General features: G+C 31.6%; 1 protein-coding gene across 1 annotated transcript; it reads right to left on the bottom strand.

The window, feature by feature from the left end:
• Positions 1-14,752: 14,752 nt before the first annotated feature.
• Positions 14,753-20,728, bottom strand: LOC136227834 (ent-kaur-16-ene synthase, chloroplastic-like). The gene is made up of 14 exons (XM_066016602.1): positions 20,603-20,728; positions 20,427-20,479; positions 20,000-20,300; positions 18,280-18,460; positions 17,991-18,193; positions 17,745-17,865; positions 17,561-17,658; positions 17,258-17,457; positions 17,071-17,180; positions 16,872-16,970; positions 16,566-16,781; positions 15,694-15,835; positions 15,354-15,596; positions 14,753-15,237 (listed from the first exon to the last, which is right to left on the bottom strand). Exons 1-14 carry the CDS (start codon positions 20,673-20,675, stop codon positions 14,938-14,940), a joined length of 2,340 nt encoding a protein of 779 aa, XP_065872674.1. The 5' UTR covers positions 20,676-20,728; the 3' UTR covers positions 14,753-14,937.
• Positions 20,729-24,495: the final 3,767 nt, after the last annotated feature.

Raw genomic sequence — 24,495 nt, 5'->3', positions numbered from 1 at the left:
TGGATTGGGAAAATTGATAACTAAGCTTTGGATTTGGCTATTATTTGGAGTTCGAGGTGAGTGGTAATTATGGTTCATGACACTATTTGTTTGATTTTGAAATCTCTGGCATGAAATCTGTTTGATAAAAGTATTTCATTTAAAACATCTTTCTGTCCTTTAAGGATTAATATTAAAACGTTTGATAAAAATAGTTCGATCCGATTTTTAAATTTATCTCCTATTTTCGTTCATTTAAAACAGTTTGATGGATTTTCCTAAAAATGTTATTTGTTCAAAATAGCCATTGTTTAGTTAGATGATAAACATTTTCTTGAGCTTAAACTTATTTGTCAAATATTCTTTGCATTAGAGCGTAGGCTTCTGAGAACAGGTCTTTTATATATTAGTTTTTTTTATAACATTTATTTATTTGGAAAGGTAAAACTATTTTGAGGTTATATTTAATTTTGTTCATCGATTGATTTATCTGTTTCCGTTTGTATTGAAGATCTGAAATTTTAATTGAATTCTGTCATCTGGATATTTAAGTTATTTGAAAAATATTATGAGATATAATTTACACACTTTGAAACCGGTACATGTGCTCAGTATTATCTGTATCTGTTTTCATGTCTCACTGACCTTCATATTAGGCTTGCATTATTTGTTATTGTTTTATCTGTGTACGTGTTTGTCTTTGTGTCAGTTGTATTAGAATCATGCATAAGGTCAGTGAAGACATTCTGTATCTGAATCTGGTAGCGCTATATCTGTTATCTGGCCTTTGGCAATGTGGAATATCATTATTCTAATGTTACTGTACCGTGGTTTTGATCATATCTGTAATTTAATAATTATTATTCGATTTACTTGATTTGAGCAAATATCGCAATATTATTTGATTTCTCTGCACCATCGTGTTTTGGTAAATCCTCAAAACAAATTTGAAACTTATCTGCATATCTGTCTGTTCCCCGTCTGTTGTGCTATCATTATCACTCACTGAGATTTTTGCTCGCATAGACGAAATCTCATACCACGTTGATTTTATATTTTTCAGATTAAGATCTCTATAGCTGCGCAGACATTTGGGTTCGATGTTGAAGGAGGATATTATTAGTTAGATATTGCTATTGTACTGATTTGGAGACTTTTGGATAAATTTATGGTATATACTTCTTCACAGTTTAAGTTGTATCATCAGGCTAGAAGCCTTTATTAGTTAAACAAGTATTTATTTGCAATTTGAATTTGAGGCTAGCATAGGTTAAGGTAGTCTTAATTTATGCGCCGGTCATGGCCAGGTTCGGGTCGTGACAGTTTTGCATTAAAAACCCAGCTGATAAAAAAATAGAATGGGAGGGGTATAATGATACCCATTTCATAAACGAAGTCTTACACGAATCTGGTTTACCCCTTGCCACGAAAAAAACATGACGGCTCATGCCCGATTTTTACATCAAGTGGTTATAAAGACACTGCTACCTAAGTATGGTAGCAGGGAAAAATGCTCATTAGCCGAGAGGATTATTTTGTGGCATCTGTTAAAGGGGAAACAGATGAATTTCGCTCAACAGATTATCTATCACATACTGAACAGGTTCAGAGCGGTTAAGAAAGACCGTCAAAGGAAAATCCATCTACCTTATGGTAATCTTTTGACGGTAGTCTTTGAACATTACAATGTTCCTGTGACTGTGAGGGATAACCGGTTAGTCAATACAAATCTCATGGATGCTCTATACTTGTTAAGTATGGCAACTATGACGAGTAATAGAGGCTGGATCCTTTCCAAATTTGTCAGAGCTGAAGATGAAATTGTGTTTGATAAAAAAACATATTTAAGGAACGTGGGGAATGACAGAGAGGATGTTGAGGTTGAGCTGGATGGTGATGGGCCTGTGGATGATGACATAGAAAGTCTAGATGTTGGGATGGATTGTTTTGATTTTGAAGATGAAGATGTTGGGATGGGTGGTGTGGAGATGGAGGGTTCAGAGGATACGTTAGAGGCTGATGAGCCAAGACCCGAAGAGTCTGACGAAGAAGAAGAGGATGAGTATGAGATTGTATTCCGGACGGTGGAGCAGCCAGAAAAGGAGAAAACAATGGAGGAAAAAGTTGATGATGACAGCAATGTTCTGGCGTTGTTAACTTACGTTGAAGCTGAACTACCGACACCCTCTTGTCCAATGAAGAAGCTTCTGATTTTAGACTTGAATGGGGTACTTATATGCTCGCGAACCGGTCACCATCGCCCACATATCACTACATTCATGAAATTCTGTTTTGATCATTTTACGGTTGCAATTTGGTCATCAAAGATGAGGTATTTTTCACATTCTTATAAGGTTCATTGAATTCTTAACATTTGATCCTCTTTTTACATTCTTCTTAAGTTCATTGAATACTTTATAATTATAGTGTCTTCTTATGTGTTGTCCAGGAAAAACATTGACAAGATTCTTCCAAAAATAAGAATGTCATTGGCTGATCAAGTTCAAATGTTGTTTGTTTGGGTTAGACAATTGTTTCCAACTTTTAGGATTCTTTTCCGTTCCAACATCAATTATTGAAATATTCAGTTTTCCTATATAATAGTTTACTACACTGTTTGATTTTAAGGGTCAAGAGCATTGTGTTGTAACAAATGTCACATTTGGCCCCTGTGATAAAAAATGTATAATGTTTAAAGATTTGAAGCATGTTTGGGATCGCTATCCACAATTCCATGCTTCAAATACTGTGTTGATAGATGATTCACCATACAAGTCACTACTGAATTCTGTAAGTGTACCATCTTTATTATAATTACCCTGTATTATGATGCATTATAACTTCATTTGTTGGATTCTGTAGCCAAACAATTTCATCTACCCCACAACATTTGATTCAAAGAACAGATTGGACAATTATCTAGGTAAAGCTTCCTGTCAATATCTATGTACTTTATTTACCAAAATGTTCATCTAACTAAAATAATGCAATTTACAGAGCCAAATGGAGGTTTTGTAACCTATTTGGAAAGACTATTAATCGCACAAAACGTTGCAGAATTCATCCAGAGGGAACGAATCGGTCAAGATCCCATTCGAGCGGATGATGGGCGAATGGCTAAACTGCAACAAGCTATAGATTATGCTATGGCATATGGAAGATGGGAAAAATTACTGTCAAATGTAAAAGTATATTTTGACAAACAGTAAATAGATATTTTTGACATACTGTGTGAAAACAATTGTTTCGGCGATCAATCTGTGTTACAAATTTATGTTTGTTTAATTATCATTTCGTTGTTTCAATTTCGACAGGCTGTGTTAAACACAAATTTATAACAGCTTGTATATATGTATTATTCCATAGAAGACATATTCTTTGCGTATGTAGTAATTAACACATAAGAAGACGTCTTCTTTTGATAATATATTCTATACGGTAAAAGTTAACACCAAATTATAATACATCATTTTTCTTGTTTTACATTGTTTACAGTAATCCAATTGGCTATGCTTCATATTTGATTGATAATAAGACAACCTCTTATGTATATTCTCTAATATGATATCGAAACAACAGTTTTTACATTGCATTTTCTATCCATTTATTTATCAATGAGGATTAAAATAGAGTGGTAAACGATTAATCTAATACTAAGATTAATTCTGGACGAATATAGACTGCCTGAGATTAATTCCGATCACTTTGAGACTGCCTGAGATTAATTCCGATCACTTTGACATTACCTGAGATTGATTCCGGTCGAAAAAAGTCTTCCTGAGGTTGATTTAGCATCGTCAATGGCTGCCATGAGAGAGAAATCGTATTCCTTTGGTTGCACAATTCAACGTTATGCATTAATTTGGAAAGAGAAAGAGAATATGATATTAATTGATGAGAGAGAATTCAGTTTTTAATATGCACAAAGTTTTAAATTACAACCTACATGTCAGCAGGTAAAACCTTTTTAATATTAAATGTCAACTTAAATTATGGACCATTAGATCTTGATCCAATGGATATTAATTGCTCACCACCCATGGAGATAATTTAGTGCTCACCATTAAAACCAACCCCATATCCATATATATATATATATATATATATATATATATATATATATATATGAAACTTGTTTTTGTTTTTTGGGGGAGGAGGCCGCAAACCGTTTGGAGATTCTGGAAAAAGGAAAGGTTTATTGTTTTAGATAGAAAAATATGTATCAATTGAAGATAGATCATCGTGGCTTGCTAATTTAGCGTTATCTTTCGAAATTGAGGTCAGTAGTTAATTAAATATACAGTACCTTTCATTATGTGTTTATTGCCATGTTGATTAGTTGAGAAAAATTGTCTATTGGTTCGATCTTCGTGTTTGATATGTGTAAGTGGTTAATTAAATATATAGTATTTGTGCTCGTATGTTTGGGTGCTATATTTGACTTGGTGTAATAATTGTTTATTGATTTGATTTATATGTTTGATATGTATACTTGATATTTATGATGACTACGGTGACGTGAATGAATTAAATTTGATATTGACGGTTGTGAGAACATGAATGGATTTTAGACCGAGACTTATTGGGGATAGAATGGAAATCGATAATGATACAATTGATAAACTCTAGATAAAATGAAGGACTGGAAAAGTATAAGAATAAGAGCTTATCTAGGATAGTATATTCAATGGTTGCGACTGAAACGAGAAAAAATGAATATTGTGATCACGTGAAATATAAACACCGGGTATTTGTTACGACAAGGTGTTAAGGTACCAGGTATTTGTTACGACAAGGTACCAAGAGATAAGAGACGGGATACCGGGTATTTGTTATGACAGGGTATCCCATGATATGATTTTATTAGGCAAGCAACCATTGAGTATTACTAGACTAGAGTAAGCAGGGCCCTTAAATAAAAAGACTATTAAATTTTAAATTGGTAAACTTGTTGCTTGATAACCCGTAAATTAAATGCACGAAACTATTGTATACGCATGTTGTTGAAATGTGTATTTAATTAACTATCTTATTGAGTCGGCAGATCACCCTTTGCCACCACCACTTTTCATGAATAAAAGGCTAGAGACGCTCATATGGATTGACCAGTATGTAGAGTCGCCATTATTAGGTTTATATTACTAATAGTCTAGATTGTCTGCACTTTTGGTAAATTTTAAACATTTGGTTTCATTTATTTGAACCTATTGGTATGCATTTATAAACGTAATGGAATTGCGCTTTTGAGTTTTGTTAGTATATTAAATGGAATTTATTGTTGTTCCGAAAATTGATGATTTTTCTTCCGACTCTTATATCACTCGCTGGTAAAATCCTCTCTGGCACATGTCGTATGACCGGTCTTTTCCTAAAATTCAATGTGACTGAATTGAAGCTGATCAACCATATCCATCTAATGCATGCTTTACTTCAATTAAGTCAAATGCCACTTTTCGTTTTCAATGTTTTTCCTTTTAAACTGACTTTTTTTTTTGTTTTCTCGTTTGGATTTATTAGGATGATTTATTGTTAATAATAACTTCTTATTTAATAGATTTGTGTTTGTTTCAAATTAACTTATTATTCATAGTTAATTTGATTTCGGGCTTGTTTTAATGATTTTAGTGATGGATTTGATTTTCCAATGAGGAGATGAAAGAGAATGGTTGATGAGATGGGGAGATGGGAGATGAGAGACAAAAAAGAGTGAGGAAAGATCAATATTTTTGGATAAGTTTACCATCTGTCATGTTAGTAAAACTGATGAGGAAAATTTCTGTGATTCTGTAACCACGACATTCACAATCCTCATTTTATCACAAAAACCCCACAAGGACTCATTTATGAATCAGTCAAACCATATGAGTTTCTTTTTTTAATTAACCCAATTATTAGAAACTTCTCTAAATATGATATTTTGAATATGATTACATGTTTTGCCTTCATTGTCGCAAATAAGAATCTCTAATATATTTTTGTTAACTCTAAATACTACAACATACACTTGACTATGGTCTTAAAGAGGGGGGGGGGGGGGGGGGGGAGGGGGATATAAACTAATATCTCAAAATTGGTGTCCTTCGCTTTATTTATATTCATGACGAAATAAACAACCAAAATATATTATCTTATTTGAAATTTAAATTGTAATTTGATATTCGAAAAAGTCAAAGCAAGTTGAGGAATGAAAATCTCGTCTCCTATATTGCAACTAGTAATTACTTTGAATTCAGTTACATGTTTTCCTAATTAAGTGATTATTAACCCAATACCATTGCACAATTTAAAAGTTTGATCTATATTAGGAAGGAACATCTGAGGTACACCAATCTTTGATGCCTTCTTATTATTTAGAAACCAGAAGATTTAATATTATTTAAAATTTCTAGAGTATAAACATCTTTATGATTATCAAAGTAATTATCAACTATGTAAATAGTATGAAAACCTAGATACTTCTTCACATGACCACATAGTCAAAATAAAATCATTCACAATATCCAATGTAACACATTCTTGCAAATATCATTCATATTGACATTTTTACAACAAACTAGGATACGTGGTATCAACAATTGCTCCAGTAGAATTTTCACTGCCTTTAATTAGGATCTAGTTGGTACATTAGTGTAGCTTGATCATTATTGTCACGTCCCATTGCTCCATCTTTAGTGCTTAACATTCATTCAGAAAATGATATCAAGTCATCAATAATGTTGCAATAACCATTCTAATGTTTTTTTTATTAAGTTAAGCACTTGTAATAACACCACAAGCAAGAGGAATTAAGAGAAGTTGAAACTATATTTTGTCTACAACCTTTTGGGATGATGGGTGATATTTGTACGAAATCTCAAAAAAAAAAAGAAAAACAATAAACAATAATATTTACACCATTCAAGCAAATACTATTCTAAAATTTCAAGATGTCTCTTAGTGTTTAGTCCAATGCTTTGAAACAGTGTTTATGAACCATTGATATCATATATAATAAGTCGAGTTTTAACAATCAACTCAGCCAATGGACTTCCTTGCTTAATGTTGCAAGTCAGCTATTTGTTTATAACTAATGGAATATCAAACCTCGAATGAGCAGTCTTGCAACCAAGCATAAGAAAATAAGATATTCCACTTAAAACTACGATGCGACCATCGCCTTTTTGGATCTCAGGATAGATGATAAAGTTCTCCATATGAACGTCTTTCTAGTACCTCATAATACATAAATGAAAAATAACCCTCCATACTTCTTTTGCAATACATCCATGATAGTTTCAAACACCAATATTTGATAATAATTTAACGACGAAATAAGCTTTTTACTTTCTTTTGCCAACAAAACTCTTTCATAACCAAGTTCATCATGAACTACCTTGTTTCTCCCTTCCCCAGTTAGTTCTAAGTTTGGGAATGGTAAATCATGAAATTTTGTCAAGCTTTTCCTGATTCTTTTTTGAATTTTTCGAGTTTTAGCTAGTGCATAGTCCATCAATTTCTCATTTGTCATATGTATAGATCCATCAATACAAAAAAAAATGATTAAATTTTATTGAAAAAACACATTTATATTGACAAAAATGATTGGGCATATGAAAATTGTTGAGAAAATATGACTAGATAAATATTAGAAAGTGTGAATATGATTTGTTGTCCTTTTAAAACTTTGATTAACACCTCACTTATAGTTGCCTCAAATATTAATTTGCATATTATTATATACTGCGGAATTTAAAGTTTTATGCAAATTAATCTATTTAGTTAATACCTTTTAAATTGATGATAATGTATGAAATTTTGTCTTTTTAGAGATCTAAACGCAAGTCTAAGAGGATCCATATATTGTGTTCTGGACTAATGTAAGGGAGCATTTGGCGAGACTTGGCTCTGAGCTTTTAGAGAAAATGCTTGCAAGATAAGCAAACACTTAGTTGGATCCCTGATGAAGGATACTACGATGCTCAAGGCAGTTCCAATATTTAGACAAAGAAAGTAGAAAGCTTCAGAGAGAGAGAGAGAGAAAGAGAGAGAGAGAGAGACAGATAATCTTTCATACCTTTTATCAAGGGAATTGGACCCCCTTTATATACGAGTGAGGACTCATTGTCTAAATTAGGAGAAAACTGACTTTGTATTTTATTAGAAAGTTGAATCGAGATTATCAGCGTTCCTTACTCGGTTGGCGCTACCTTTGCACTGTAAGAATTCTTATTCAAGGAAGAACTCCTTAAATAGACATGATGGAGGTACACGCTTCTAGAAGCATGGGTGAGATACTCGACCAATGTGAGGAGAGGATCCAGGTCTGCTCAAGATCAGATCACAAATATTCACTTATGTTATCAAAAGCCCTCTAACAAGTCGAATATAGATTTTTAAGGCTAGAGCATGCATTTTCTGTTCCCGAATAGGCGCATTGTTTCACTCTTTCAAGATCTTTCTGTAACATCCATAATTTTATAGAGGGTAATTTTATAAATAAAATTTAATATCTATTATAATTATAAAATAAATTATTAATATATTTTTATCAAGTGGACTCATTTGATTATTATTATTATTATTATTAACATTAGTTTTAGTATTTTTGAAAGAGGTGGGTTAACAGATATTGTTCTTATTCATGGACGTTTCTGGTGCTGCGCAAAACTTGGATTTTCTATTTCTTTTCATTCTATTTTAATTCACAACTTCATATTCCGGCCACCAATTGATCCGAAAATCATACCATTAAATTCCTTATTTCCTGAGGAAGATTTTAAGATCACTATTGATATTTTTTTGACTAAAGAATATGGTGGCCGAAGCGGGTATTTTTCACCCGTAAAGTGTTAGATCTTGTCATTTTTTATGGTTTTAATAGTGAAAGGAGTACATCTTTGGACTCCCCCAAACATGGGCTATCTCGTGATAGTTTCGTTTCGCGCTTCTAACAACTCCGACGAACCTCCAGTGGTCGACCACCGCACTCCGGCGACACTCTAGGGAGCAAGCGATGGGTCAATTAAAACTCGAACAATTTGATTAGCTATTTGAGATGAAAGGTAAACTTAATTGCTTATGTTTATATATATTTATGTATTTATGTGATTGTCTATTGATATATTGTCATAGAATAATAAAATAAATGTGGAGTATTTGGTTATCATTTGATTTGTGTTTATTTATATATATAGTGATTTGAGGAGTAAAGTTTTTTTTTTTGATGGAAATGCTTATACTTTCATTAGATAGAAAAAGAAGAACACATACAATAAAATAGTAAGGAATAACACCTCACAAGATCCACGAAGGAATAAAAAAGACTACAATGAGCAAAACAAACCATTAAAGGTAAAAAGAACACAAAAAAACAATAAATCATATATTTTTTGGAAATCCAAATCTGCAAAAGAGCGTCTGCATTCCAAACTTCATCCTTTAAGCCTTTCCGAACATTTGGACATGAGTCCTTTCTTTTGTTGTAACCACATAGATATATTGATTTGAGGAGTGAAGTTTTAAATGTTCTTTGTATAGTTGAATTTATTAATATAAGGTTTTGTTTCTCTTAAAATCGGGTTGCTCATGTATTTACCTATCGAGATAATTAGTTATGAAATTATACCATGGTAGAATGGGGAATGTATATGAGTTCAGAAATTATGAATTATGAAATTGTGTTGGATTATGTTTGAGTTAGAACAAAACATAAATAGCTAGCTTAAGTGGATAGGTACAATGGTCTGGAGGTTTGTTGATACTGTAATAGCATACACCTGTCTTGAAAGAGGAGACGATAGAGTGTTATTAAATTTTGGATTGGGCTTGGTACTGTGTCTTGCAAGATTAGACGATAGCAGTACCGTTATAAAAGTACTTATATTATGAAGTCTCAAGGTTGTGTGTCTTGCAAGAGTAGACGATAACGCATACCTATTTCGATGTTAAACATCATAAAGCCATTAGACATATTTCACTTAGGTTTAGCTAGGGCCCTTAAAATAAATATAATAACTTTAGGGTATTATGTGTAAAAAAGAGTCCGGTTTGGGATGTCATCTATTTAATTTTAATGATTTCATGATATATAATATATATGAACTGTATGTGTATATGTATATATATATAAATATTCCTAATTATGCTTATTCAGTAGACAACTCACCCATTACCATGTTGAAATTTTCAGGCTAGGTTTAGAGATTCTCCTATTTACTAGATTTTCAGGTTTACCCTGCATTCAAGCTGGCCAGCACAACCGTCTCATTCCCACTAGCAATTTCATAGACATTCATTAGGATTTATTATATTATTGGATTTGATTATTTGCTTAATTTTGAGTGAATATTATTGACGGGTTAAATTGTTTGGTTGGTTATTTAATCCTTGGATTATGAGATTTTGGTAGACGGTAATAAATGAGGAGCATTTATGTAGTTATGTTGGTGTTTGTGCTTAATTATGATAATTGCTTGGTTTCTATGTGTTTTCAATGTGAGCACGGAATGAGGGTTACACTTTCCTATAACGAAAATGCGACAGTACCCTGTCGAGGGTTTGAGAATGAGAAGCATTGCTCTTACCAATTTATTAAAAGTGTGGATAAGTGAGATTTTCATTTCATTACTTTTCAAGTTTTCAGACTCTTATTTTGCAACCTGTGCCTTCCCATCCTCTAAGTTTTCTAGAAAAATCAAGTAAGTTGTCTTGTTTACTGCTCTGTTACTCCCATGGCTCCCAAATCAAAATCTTCGTCTTCCAAGCCAAATAATAGACTCCCAAAATAGAAGAAATAACTTCATAGGCCACTTTGACGAGGATTAACAAATTGAATAAATCGTACTTTTAGCTTAAGGATTGTGAATGTAGAGCTATGACATCCACTAAAAGAGAGAGCAACCCTCTAGAGAACCTTTTAGCCATCTTCATCATCCAACTCACTAATAACCTCATAAAGGCATTTTACCCCATATCTTTTAGTACGGTTTTTGGTATTATTTCGTATTGTTTTGAGTCATTTTATGTCGTTTTAATTACGTTAATCTCTTTTTCGTCAACTTTTAGTTTTTATTTATTTTTATAGCACTTTCTCATGTTTTTTACTTAATTTATGTCATTTTTAATAAAAGAATACAAAATTTACTTTAAGTTTATTTTAATCCAATATCCACATAATTACTATACCAAAAACTGAATTTGAGTTGGTATCTAAAAGACTTTTATAAATCAATTAAGTGGATATTGGAGTTGATTCGGATGTGATTATCTGGGAGATTTCAATGGAGACTATTCAGGGATTTTTCAGCTAACTAAAGACCAAACAGGAGACTGCAGACTAGCTTCCACTAGGAGCTAGCTCGATGAGCTAGCCATTAGCGTGGCAAAAGCCAAACGTTGGTAGCTAGCTTGATGAGCTGGACATCACGACCAGCTTTCTCTATCACAACAGGCAAGCTCGGTGAGCTGGCCCTCCGAATCAATCCAAATTGACTGATTCGTCCCTGTTTCGTGCCTTTTTGGTGTGGATTGGATCGAATTGCAAGCGTGCCGGTAGCTTTGTTGAAAAACTACAAAAAGAGCTAATAACTAAAATCTAACTTCTAATCAAACGAAAGTGTAAAAAGTTTAAAGGACATAAAATGCTTAAATTTCGTAATGGAACCTAGAAGGCTGGTGATGACTACACTAAGATGTTGCAAGAGAAAAAATCTAAAGAGAGAAACATGAACTTGAATTGAATTGAGGTCCTTATATTGATCGAACTGAAAGATTAGAGCTAGAGCTTACAAATTGAAAGTAAGATTCTGATAAAGAAACTATGGCTGTAGAATAGCTAGAGTCCGTAATGTGAGAATTGTTTGAATTCCATTAAGGTTGATTTGATTTGATTTCATTGTTGTTGAATTGGTTGAATTGGATCCTTCTCCCTGCTGCCAAAACTTGTATTTATACTGTGAATATAAGTAGGTAACTGTCCATCAAGTAAGTTCCACGTTTTGGTGAGAAAGTTCAAATAAGTTCCGTAACTGCTCTCATCCACTAACTGTTTTTTGCTACTGAATTATACTTTTCTGCTGTGAAAAATATTTTGGAAACTGCCCATCAAGAAAGTTCCATGTTTCATCAAGTAAGTTTCACGTTTCAGCAAGTAAGTCTCACGTTTTAGTGAGAAAGTTCTGTAACTGCTTAGTAAGGAAGTTCCATAACTGCTTTCCCCCACTATCTCTTATTTCTGCTCCATTACCTCCCCACTATCTCCACTACCCCACTTTCTAACTTCCACGAATTTGTACAGCTCCATCATGTATTTAATGGGTTAATTATCCAATTTAGCCAGAATAACTGGTAAATTACTAAATCGGCCCAATACTTCTAATTTCTCACACATTTTGACAAAAAAGATACAATTGGCAAAATAATACCAAATCCAAGCCAAATTAAATTGCCTAATTACCTAATTGCCTCCAAAATCCATCAATTATTTTAATTTGGGCCAAATTAAGTAGATTAATTACGAAATTGGCTTAAATTAAAATATGGGTGAAACAGTCCCCTAAATCAACCTCTAATCTTCAGATATATTTTAGTTGTATTTTATTTGAATTTTATAGTTAGGATTTGTTTTCTTTGCCTATTTAAAGACATTGGATATTCATTCCAAGACATCCAGAGTTATATTTGTAAAATCCATACCACCTTGAGATGCATCTGAGCTGCACCCACCATCATTGTTCATCTACAAAAGCTTCGTCCATCGCGACAAGTTCTTAAGTTACCATCCCAAGCTTGGAAAGACGATCGCTTAAGTCAATATGTTCCAAAAGGGATTTTTACCCTCTTACTCTTGTATACTTTTATAGATCTCTCTATGAATTTCGAATTGGTTATAAGCCCTATGACTTTATCTTTCCATCTTTAATACAAATATCAATTCAGTTCTTTAATGTATGCATAGTATGTTGATTGAATGATTCAAAAGTCCAAATATTGACTGTTGGTTTATATTTTGAGTCTAATTTGGTCATTTATACCTGACTATATGTATTGACAACAAACTCACGTGACAAAATATAAATAGAAAAGCAAATAGAACTAACACACTCACGTGAGGTGATACATTTTTATTGTATACAAGTAAAAGATAATTAAGTGTATTAATTGTTTGCTAATTTATTGTGGTGAGCCAATGTTAATTTGTTTGCGATAGTTTTTATAAAAATTGATGCTAAGAACTCTCATTTTTATCTTTCATTTAATTAACGTTCTTTGGGATCAGTTTTTATAAGACAGTTGCCAATGATGAGTCATTGGGGTCGTGGCATACTTAAAATCGACCACAATGATATTTTATTAGCGACGAATTTTATACAAATTGACACCAAAGACCCTTAAACATGAGTCTAAAAACGACGGTTTTTAACGTTGATTTTTTTTATAAAGATCTATTCCAATAAGACATCTTTGGAGTTAGTTGTGTCTAATGACCCACCCCAAAGACCTTTGCCATCAGTTTAGTACAGAGAGTGTTTTCTATAAGTAGTCATTAAAGACCATTTTTCCACTGGTGCTGGTAAATAAAATTTGCACGTGTCATCTGATTTATAAACAAATGATTCCAAATTTTCATCTTGGATGAAATTGAATGTGTATTTCTTATTTACATGCTTCAAATGAGAAGTGGTCTAATTAAAAGTGATACCAAATTATTTATTCTTGGTTTCTTTTAGTAATTAACAAGAATCGTTTTATTATTTTCTAGATTTTAAATACATTATTTGCATATCTAGAACAATAAATTTCATAATTGTAATAAGAATAAGTTTTATTCTACATTGAAAATAACCATCCAAATCAAAACCGCTAACTGAAATTACAATCCTAATCTCTATCAGAAATAAAAACAATCTTTTAATTCCATTATAAGTTTAGATTCCAAAGAACAAAATAAATTCGTACAAACAATGTAACAACATTTGTTCCATTTTTGTGCGTAGGTTTATTTCTTCCTTTTAGTGGATACACTCAATTTTAATTCCTACATATTTTGATATGATATCCATATTTGGTATGGAATACGTAGGAATCTAAACAGTAGTATTCACATAACCAAATCACCGTTAGATCTAGGCTTATTAAATTCAAGCCTTAGGATGTTCTGAATCTTCATCCTAGAATTTGAATAAGTCTAGATCTAATGGTGAATGACCAAATTCTACATGATTATTAAGGTCCATGTGATCAAAACTGGAAATCTAAAAGTGAGCTTTATTTAATTCAATTCTAATATTGCCTAAAAGTAGTAGCTTCTCTAAGTTTCTAATTCCTTCTAAAGATCCAAGTGTTTCTTGTATGTTCTCTTCCTTTGTTCGTTTTTCCATAATGGAAACATCATTTTTAGGAATCTTAGGTTTGACATTCATATCCTTACCCTAAATCGATTTTCCTGTCTAGAAGTACCATAGTTGGAAATCGATTTTTTTTTATCATATAGGATTCATTCTTTATAGTTCAATCTTTATCATTTAAAGCTATGTGAGATTTCATTCGCGCAAACTCATTATGAACTATAACTAACTATAAACAATTTAAATAATTAACTCCATACTTAATTCATTATCCATTATGGTTTAAGCACATTAATCTTTTAATAGCCACACGAGAATAATTCTAAATTTCTTTGATAGTTAATAAATTCGAGCCGACTAATTAAGCATTATATATATAGTGCAATGCTTGATCAATTTTCGAAAACTATGATAGCAAAACTAATTCAATATAACTAGATATGTGGAAAGAGATATTATTTTTCGTTTGACTTAATTCAATTATATTCATGACTTCAAATTATATTTGTTCCACTATTTTTATCAAATTAATAAACCTTCATATAAATACTTTAATGGGCTAAGATCACTCAAAATTTGATATACTGATCACATAAATCCTTTCATAGAACTGTAATATGATAATTGACAAATTCTATGGCATGAGTATTGGGTCATTGAGAATCGCATTTACACCGCTAACAAGCTTGGCAGGAGATGAAAAACAGTCTTCAGTCATGTAGAAAAGGTGCAATTCCTTGCTTGTCATCCAAAATAAATTCTTACAAGCTTTGGGAACAACACTTCCTTCAGTTTGTACCATTCTAAGCAATTCTCTTCTATGCTTCTCAATTATCTTATCCACTTGTTCCTCTGCCTCTTGTTCGGTTATGGTCCCGTTACTATGTAAAACTCTTAGTGATACGCTGTTCAACTTACCTTCGGCCATATCTTTCTACAAATAAGTATTAAAGAAACAAATAAATTAATAAAATAAAAAGAATACATACCATTTGATGAGAGATGATTAGTATTATAGAATTTCTCGTGTAAGTGGTTAGTTAGCTCTACCTGAGAAGTAACACGGTCGTTCATAAGTCTACCGAGCATACTTATATGCATGTGTAAGGTTTGGTATTCTTCACTTCTCACAACCTCCTCAGACATTTTACCCAAAAAGTAAAGTGGTATGAGAACTATAGCTCCAAATGATATTGAGTCACACCCATTTTTTATGTATTCATCAATTGTTGGGACTATATTGTATCTTACGTACTCCGACTCCTTCAACATTGCCTTAAGAATGACAATCCACTGAAAAAACAAACATTTAAGTCAAATTAATGATTAGATTTTAGTATGAAAACATTGTTAGATGAAAAATGATTAGTTGAATAATTGAGGTGATTACAATTTCAATTAGGTGGCTTTTGATGCATCTTCCTTGATACTTTTTAGCCTTCTCTGCATCATCATTTACTAAGTCGTAGATTGCATAAAAGAGTATCTCAACTTCCTTTGACATGAACTCGTCGGGTGTATGTTGATCCCATCTAAAATTCATTTCAATGATGTGTACATATTAGTTGTTTTTATAGAGAGTGATAGAGAATGACCGTTAATATTAAATGATGAATTTATATAAAAAGAGTAGACCATGGGTCGGCTGGATGTCTAGTCCAGTCAAAGCCCACTTCAGCCTATTATGAATTTGGGTAGGTTCGCACTTACAAACAAATCCCAAAACCTAATCCACAAAAATGCACCATAAAATAATTATTTTTCTAGAAATAAAATAATAGATTCTTTTAGTAGTAAAAATTAAAATTTATACTTAAAAAATTTGAGTCATTATACTAGTAAAATGTAAAGTTATGAACCATAAGGTTTGATTTTGAAGTTCACAAAGCATAATCAAAGTAGCAAACTCGAGGGACCATATATTTTATTTACCGTAAAACTCATTATAAAATATAGGTTAGAAATTTAACTTTAAATTTATAAAATTTTGTACCATTGTTTTATAAATTATAATATGTAAATATATATATATATATATATATATATATATATATATAATAATTAATATTAATAGACAGGTCATCTGTGTTATTTTTATAGATCTCAAGACTGGTCCAAAAATAAATAGACCTAAACAGACTTTAATCGGGCCTAATTTTATTTTTCACTGTCTAAATATAACCACGTAGACACCAATTAAACACGAACTTAAACGAGTATCCGATCTCATAAACATGTGCAAAAAGAGGGAAATATACATACCTTTCAATCAAGTTGATTAAATTGATTAGTTCTTCCATAGAACCACCAAAATCAAAGAAATCATCAACAACAGTTGTAAGAATTGTATGTTGAGTCCAGGCCAATCTAGCATCACAGAATTCTGGCTCGAAAAGATTAGTTGCAACAGAAAAGTAAACAAGTTCAAGCCTTTGCCTTGCATACTTCAACTTATCAAGCCGATATTTCTTTTCCCACCTGTGAATTTAAATTATTTTATATAAAGATAAATTTATATAATAATAATTGATTTCTTCAAAAAAAAAAAAAAGAAATATTGATAATTACCTTGCAAGATAGGCAAGTTCATTTTTAAAATGGGTTTGACACATGTTGAAATCCTGCCTTGAATATGCTAACAGACTTCTCTTATCAACATTCACAAACCTAGTTTCATCAATTTTCACAATTATAACTCATTTAACCGAAAAGCTTAAATTGATCGATAGATAAAATTCATAAATAACTTATTTTATAAATATGTTACCTCGAAGACGTTTTAAGGAGTGAAACATTCTCCGTATTGTAACTTTCCATATAATTTCTATTTTCGATTCTTCTCAAAGTTGCATAAGGATGTTTTAAAATATAATCCACCTAAAAGAAAATTAAAAAGTTAGTTTAGTTTTATTTTTATTTTTCTTAATATATATGTAAATTATATATACACACACCTCATTTTGTAGACTTTTGTCTGAAATGGAAGCATTAAGTAACTCCTCTTTAAGATAAGAACTTGTCCAACTATAAATCCTATCAAGGATAGGCTCATTTTGTAAAATGGTGAGCTGTGAAGCCTTGAACAATTCCAGCACACATTTGGTATCATTCACATGAAACAAGTTCTCTTCTTCCTCAAAATTTTCCAACACATCTACAATTTTTACAAAAGGTAAAATTAGTGGCGGATACAGAAATTCTCGAGAAGAGCATTAACGACAATTATAAAAAAACACGAATAATGAGAGGAGATGTACCCGAAGAAACGACATATCCATTCATCCGGAGGAAACGAAAAGCCATGGCACAAGATGTAGGGTCGGCAAATATTTCATCACTTCCCTGCAACCAACATCTATATTTGAACAAATAATTAATGTCAATATAATTGAAAAATCAATTAATTACCCCAATTAAGAAATATGGTAATTGAATCAATACCTGTATGTATCATCTAAAAACATCATCTTTTCTTTCTCAACATATCTATCAACTCCCAATTTTTCCAATTCGTCGAGTATACAGAGACGAGAATAAATATCGAAAGGATAAAGTGTAGGAACTGCAACCAATAAAATAATAAAAAGAAACATAGTAAGATTTTCATTTCATAATAATGATGGATAAAAAGCATTTTAATTCGAAATTACAATTTAATCAAATAATTATGTTAAAAAGGAGAATTACCAGCATGATTGAATTTGAGCATTAAAGAGTCTAAATATTGAAAACATTTGGGATCACGAAGATGAATAAGAGCAGCTGCAGTTGAAGCTGGTGAATTTAAGATTGATCCATTTTTCCTTTGATATTTCATTACTTCATCCCAATTATTTGACCCATTCAATCCTTCTGCCACGTATGCAAGCTTCCTTCCCTTTCCCTTCAAACTACAATTGGGGTTAGGGATATCAACGAACAAATAAATAATTTGATGTGGCATTATAGAATTATAGAATAAGAAAATAAATAATACCTTATAGTTTCCAAATCTTTGTTACGTAGCATTGAGTCCAATAATGATTTGTCTAAAGATAGACTCAAACCCATTTTGTTGGCAGAGTCAATCATGCTTGGAAATATTATATTAAATCCATTTGGACAGTATTGATGGATGTCTCCGGCTGCCCATATGTTTGACCCAATAAAATCTATACCTGAAGATAGCCACAATTTTATTTTCAATGTCATTCTAAATTAAATAAAATTAAATTAGGTTAAGATACAAAAATACCCCTAACATTTTAGGCCAGAAGCAATTTTATCCCTAACGTTGGAAGTCAAGATCAATTTTATTGCTAATGTTAATAAATTTGATTAATTTCAGATACTATTATAAAACATAGTTATTTTTGTTCCTTATTCTGCACCGCATAACAATTCCTTTTAAAAAAAGATTTCATATTTTTTATAATTTAATAATAGAATTTGAGATTAATATTTATAAATTCGGTAAATTTTTTGAATTTTTTTTATATAATTAGTCCAAAAAGGTAGTATATTTTTTATTTTTTTTCACATATCAACGTATGTTTGTTATTTGTTACTAATAAAATGACATACGTGTGAAGTGTAGATGACAAGATTCTTGACCGAGAAGACAGTTTGATGAATTATTTCTCAAAGTGACCTAATTGATCAACGTTAGGGGTAAAATTGCTTTTGACTTCCAACGTTAGGAGTAAAATTACACCATTTTAAAAGTTAAAGATAAAATTGCTCATAACCCAAAACATTATAAGTATTTTTGCACCTTAACTCAATTAAATTCTACAAAGCCACTATAAAGAAATGTGACGAAATACTTTTTACTGCAAAATATTTTTTCCTAATCGAAAACATAAGTCTACTAGGATTTGTAATCCAAATAATATGTGTATATAACACTTCTTTTTTTTTTTTTAGAAACTGGAAAGGAAATGTATATAACACTTCTAATATACATATCGATTTTTTTTTATTAATAAAGGACATTATCAAGATTCGGATCTTTAATATTGTAGTATTATAAGTATCATGTTGAGATTTGTTTTTTCAAAAAAAAAAAAAAAATCATGTTTAGAAATTATTTAATTAATTGTTTTTCAATTAATAGATAATACCAAGAATCAGTACACTAGCTATTCGTGCAGTGAATGTATACACAAATTATAATATAACATATTAAGAAAATAAATAAATAAATATTACTACTATGTAGTATTTTTTTTTAATACACCATTGAATTAGTTTAATAATTTAATGCAGATAACATTTAATTATTCTATATCGTATTTAAGGCTATATTAAACATTTTTTTTTCTCTTTCAAACAAAAAAGAAAGTGATTTTTTTAATAAAGTCAATAAAACGTATTTAAAAAAAAAAAAAGTCAATAAAACGACGTGTTTAGAAGCATCTCCAACTCAGTTATCCGACAAACTCAACTATTTCTCCCTCTTTTCCCAATTATGTTATATTATTCTATTTGGCAGTTGAAAGTAGGTATTTTTGGTTACCAACGAAATAAACTTTTGTCGCTAAATATATCATTTCCGTCTAAACCTACTTGATTTTAGTCACGAAAAACGGAATTATCCATAGCCGATACTTAGTCTAAAAAAATCTATAATTTTTGATATATTTCCGTTCATTAACCCTCTATTCGGAGTGTAGTATTGGTTATTTAGGAGGGTAAACCAAAATAAGTAAAATTACCTTTATGAATAAGTTGTTGACCTACGTTCCATCTTTGAAGAGCAAGTATGGAGGCCAAAGTAGAAGACAAAGAATCTTTAATTAACAAAGGATGAGTGGAATCATTAGACCATGATCCATCTGGCTGTTGATTTTCCATTATCCATTTCAGAGAGGTTGGAAAAAGTGGTTTGTTTTTTGAATTTTCCATACAAGGCACCATGGCAACCCATGCGGTGTCATATGATGAATCTGGTTGTTCCACTTTCTTCAACATCTCCTTTAATCTTATACTTGTTCTTGATACTTCTTTTTCTTCATCCTGTTACATAATAACATCAATTATATGTCAAAGAATCTCTTGTCGGGATCCAACCATTCGAGGAACATTAAACTCGAGCATCCAAAAGGACAATTAGATCATTTGATGATGATATTTTTCACATACCTGTGTAACAACAATATTCTTGACTCTTTGGTTGAGTTGTGCATGACAACTTCCTGCACATATTTATCAATTTTATGTAAGACAATGTTTATCGGTATATATAAAAAATTCAATAGTGTTCACGTGGACTTTCAACTATCACTATATATGGAAACAATGAAAAATGGAAGAAGGACCTGAAAAAGTTCTGTTGGAGGATTCCCAATCTTTTGGGAATAATTTGGAAGTGGTAGAACAAGCCACCATCATTTTGTTGGGATAGAGAGATAGAGAGAGGAGAGGGAAAGAAAATATAGGTTTAATTTTGAGGCAATTTGGTGAGATATATATACACATGGACATGGAGAAATTCCAACGTGGTCAATATGTTTGAAGTGTCACATTCTAATTGGCCGGCTACACTTGGACCCTCATTATTCATAAGTCATAGAAAAAAAATACTTGACTGCCTGCCGATAGTGAAAGTCCACTCTCTTTTTTTTTTTTTTTTTCTGAAAAAGTCCTCTTTTAATAAGGTGGCATTTTAGAAATCTTAACACGTTACTGTTAGGGGTTTTTAACGTATAATAATTCAACACAGTGATTTTTTTTATTTTTCTTTTATTGATTTCTATAGTATTTTTTATTACAAATATAGAAAGGAAAACATGAAATTATATACGATAATAACATTAATTCTGTTAATTCTATAAAGAAATTAAGCGTATTAGATATAACTTGCAAAAAATTAGAAATTAGGGACGTAATTGAATAAAATAACAAATTTGTTGAGGCACGAATTGAAGATGTCAGATATTGTCAATTGACTACTCAAACAAACCGGATTCTAATGAAAGGGAAGAGGTGTAAGAAATGGAATTGAATTAATCAAATTACAAATAGCTTTCAGCGAGAATTGTGGATGAAAATGGTGTTTTAGGGGTTAGAAATGAATGAAAAAAGTATACTTTCGAGTATGATTTTGGGCGAAATGAAAGGTCGGGTTTGAAGAATGTATACTGGGAATTACGACGAAACAAAGGTTGAAGGAAAAATAAGCTCGGGTTAGTTAGAAATAATTTCTGAAAATGGTCTGACAGAACAGTTTTTTGACAAGAACTGGTTTCCAATAAAACTTTGAATTGATCAAAATCTTAATGAATTGGAATGATTAATAAATCGAAAATGATGGACAGAAATAGTTTGGAATAAAAAATGAGGAAAGATGAAGGTTTTGGGTGTTTTGGTTTGAAGTTCAAAAACTTGAAGATAAAGAAGAAGACGACAATGGCGAATTGAAAAATGTTCGGTTTTACACGAATGGAAGACTTAGGAAACACAATTAGGATCTGACAATGGATATTGAATCTTCATAAGCGCAAACTAATGGCTGAGATGATGAATTCAATGATCGATTTGAGAAAATTGAGTTTTGACAGGAACTGGAAATTGGAGTTTGGATGTGCAAATTTAGAAATTGGAAATTATAGCTTGGAGGTGAGAATTGAAGGCTGAGAAATGAAATTGAAAGCTTGAAAGAGAATTTGAGATTGATTTGTTGTGTTTGTTTGCTGTTTGTTTGTTTTTTTTTTTTTTTTTTTTTTTTGTTGATTGTTTTTTTTATAAACCTTTTGAGCATCCATTGCCCAATTAGCTCCCAAATTTACCCCATCCCACTCATACTACTTCAATTGGCAGATTAGAAGTGAAAATATTGTATCATCGTTGAAGATCATGGCTATAAATTTGCCCGAAAAATAGGAGCCACGTTTTGTTTTGTTTTTTCATATTTGTGCTTATACAACAAACTACAAAAATTCATCTCTCTCTCTCTCTCGTTATAAGTCTAATTAATGTCCATAGTCTCTGGATTCCTTGCAACATATAGGTTTAGAATTTCTTGTCGTCGTTTCAAAATTACATCATTTGGTACCTTAGAAAATTCATTAAAGTTGGCAGCTCAGATTTTCTTAAAAATAGTAATTATTCTTTCCACTTTGCATTTTTTTTTCTTTTATTCTTTTTTTTTTCTATTTAGAGTAAATTTCATTAATGGTGTACGACTTTTACTTCATTTCACATTTTGGTGTACAACGTTCATTTTGTCACACTAAAATGTACGACCTTATAGATGACCTCCCAATATGGTGTATAACAGGTAAAAATGACCGGTCAACGTTTGGTCAACGCGTCACCTCAGCCCTCACATGTACAATCACTAAAATACCCTTATTTCTAAAAAAAATAAAAAAATAAAAACACTCTTTCCTTCTCCTTCGTTCAACTCTCTCTATCTTTCCCATAACTCTTTTCTCTCTATAACTCCTTTCTCTCTCTAATTCAGTAGTCATTTTTACCATTATTTCCATCAGATTAGATAGATATCCTTCTGTGAACTGTGAACTTGCACATTTTATTTTATTTACATTTCAGATACTTCATCTCTCTCTTAATGTTCTCTTTCTTAAACCTTTTTCATCAATCCACCACTGCAACTCTTCAACTCTACTAAAAACGCGAACTCAGGAGTTCTAAAATGCAATAACAGGTTTGAACTGCGGTTCACAAGCACGAAGGTTCTTGGCTCAATCACTGAATTTAGACGACTACCGAAGCTTCTGAACAGGATAACAATTATTTAGGAGAGCCTTAGCTTCCTTGTTTTCGTTCACACTGAACTGCTGTAGAAGAAGCAAGAATCTTCTTCAGACCGGTTGCAACATCAACAAAAGAAGCAGTCGAATTCGCTGTTAATCCATCAATCTCAGAGTTGGGACAAGAGGATCACAAGAAATTTACCCCAAAATGTGGCGGTGCTATAGGGGCTTTAATTGGGAAAAAAAAATAATGGAGGCTTTAATTGGAATAATTATAGTGGAGGCTTTAAATGGGTGTTCAATAAAGAAGCATCATTAGTGGAGCTTTAATTGGAAAACGAAAATTCCCAGAAATTCCCTTACTTTGGTTTTCAATTTTCTTCGATTTTTTCCATGCTTGCTCATAGTTGTGTATTGCTTTGGTTTTCAATTTTCTACGAAAAATTTGAATTTCAGGTCTTAAGTAAAGCATAAATCTGTGTTTTTGAAATTGAGATCTTAACTAGGATTTGGATGTTCAAGTTTACTTTTTGTTTGATAAATGAAACTTTGGTTCAGTCATGGGTTAATAGGTGGTTCTTTTGTTTGAGAGAGAGAAAGAAAGAAAGGAGAGAGAGTCTTCCTTAAATAGGGGTGTATAAATAATTTATCAATTTTATTTTTTATTTTTTAACCGGTCAAAGCTGAGGTGGAGCGTTGACCAATCATTTTTACCTGCTGTACACCATAGTGAGAGATCATCTATAAGGTTGTACACTTTAGTGTGACAAAATGAAGGTTGTACACCAAAGTGTGAAATAGAGTAAAGGTTGTACACCATTGATGAAATTTATTCTTCTGTTTTAGTATTTTTATTTCATTTTTATTTTATCAAGTTGATATCTCGTTGATTTTCGTTCACTAGATTATGTCCATATGAGGCACCATTTGTACACAATGTTGATCCATGTAAATAGTTTCAGAGATATTTCCATGCAAAAAGGTATTCGAAACATCAAGTTGACTGTTATACCACCTAAGAGAGGAAGCAAGAGCCAAGATAACTGGCATGTTGAATAGTGACTCTAGCAAGTGTACTAAGTTGCGTGAAGCAATAGTAAGCCAAGTGTCATAATCCTCAGGGATTAAGAGTGAAATTAAGTAAAAGAGCACATTAACAGCTAGTGGGTCTATATTTGAGAGAGTGTTGTAGTGAAGTAAACTTAAGTATGAAAAGTAAACAACACAAAACAAAATGGTTAATGATATATTAGTAAGGACATAAACCTCGCACAAGATATAGAACAAGTGTTCTTATTATACTATAATTCTAATCATACAACAATATTATGGTAAATTACATCAATGGTACCTAAGCTATATCTTAGTTCATACTTTGGTACTTGAATTATATTTTGTCTCAAAAATATACTTTAAGTAAGGATGGTCGGAGATTAGAAATAGTAATATTAACTGTCTCTCTCGAAAAGAAACCAGCGTCGCTGCCTAGGGTT

Source organism: Euphorbia lathyris, chromosome 4 (assembly GCF_963576675.1).
Source record: "Euphorbia lathyris chromosome 4, ddEupLath1.1, whole genome shotgun sequence".
NCBI classification, from domain to species: domain Eukaryota; kingdom Viridiplantae; phylum Streptophyta; class Magnoliopsida; order Malpighiales; family Euphorbiaceae; genus Euphorbia; species Euphorbia lathyris.
Note: the sequence above shows the minus strand (reverse complement) of the source record. Positions and strands in the feature narration are given on the sequence as shown.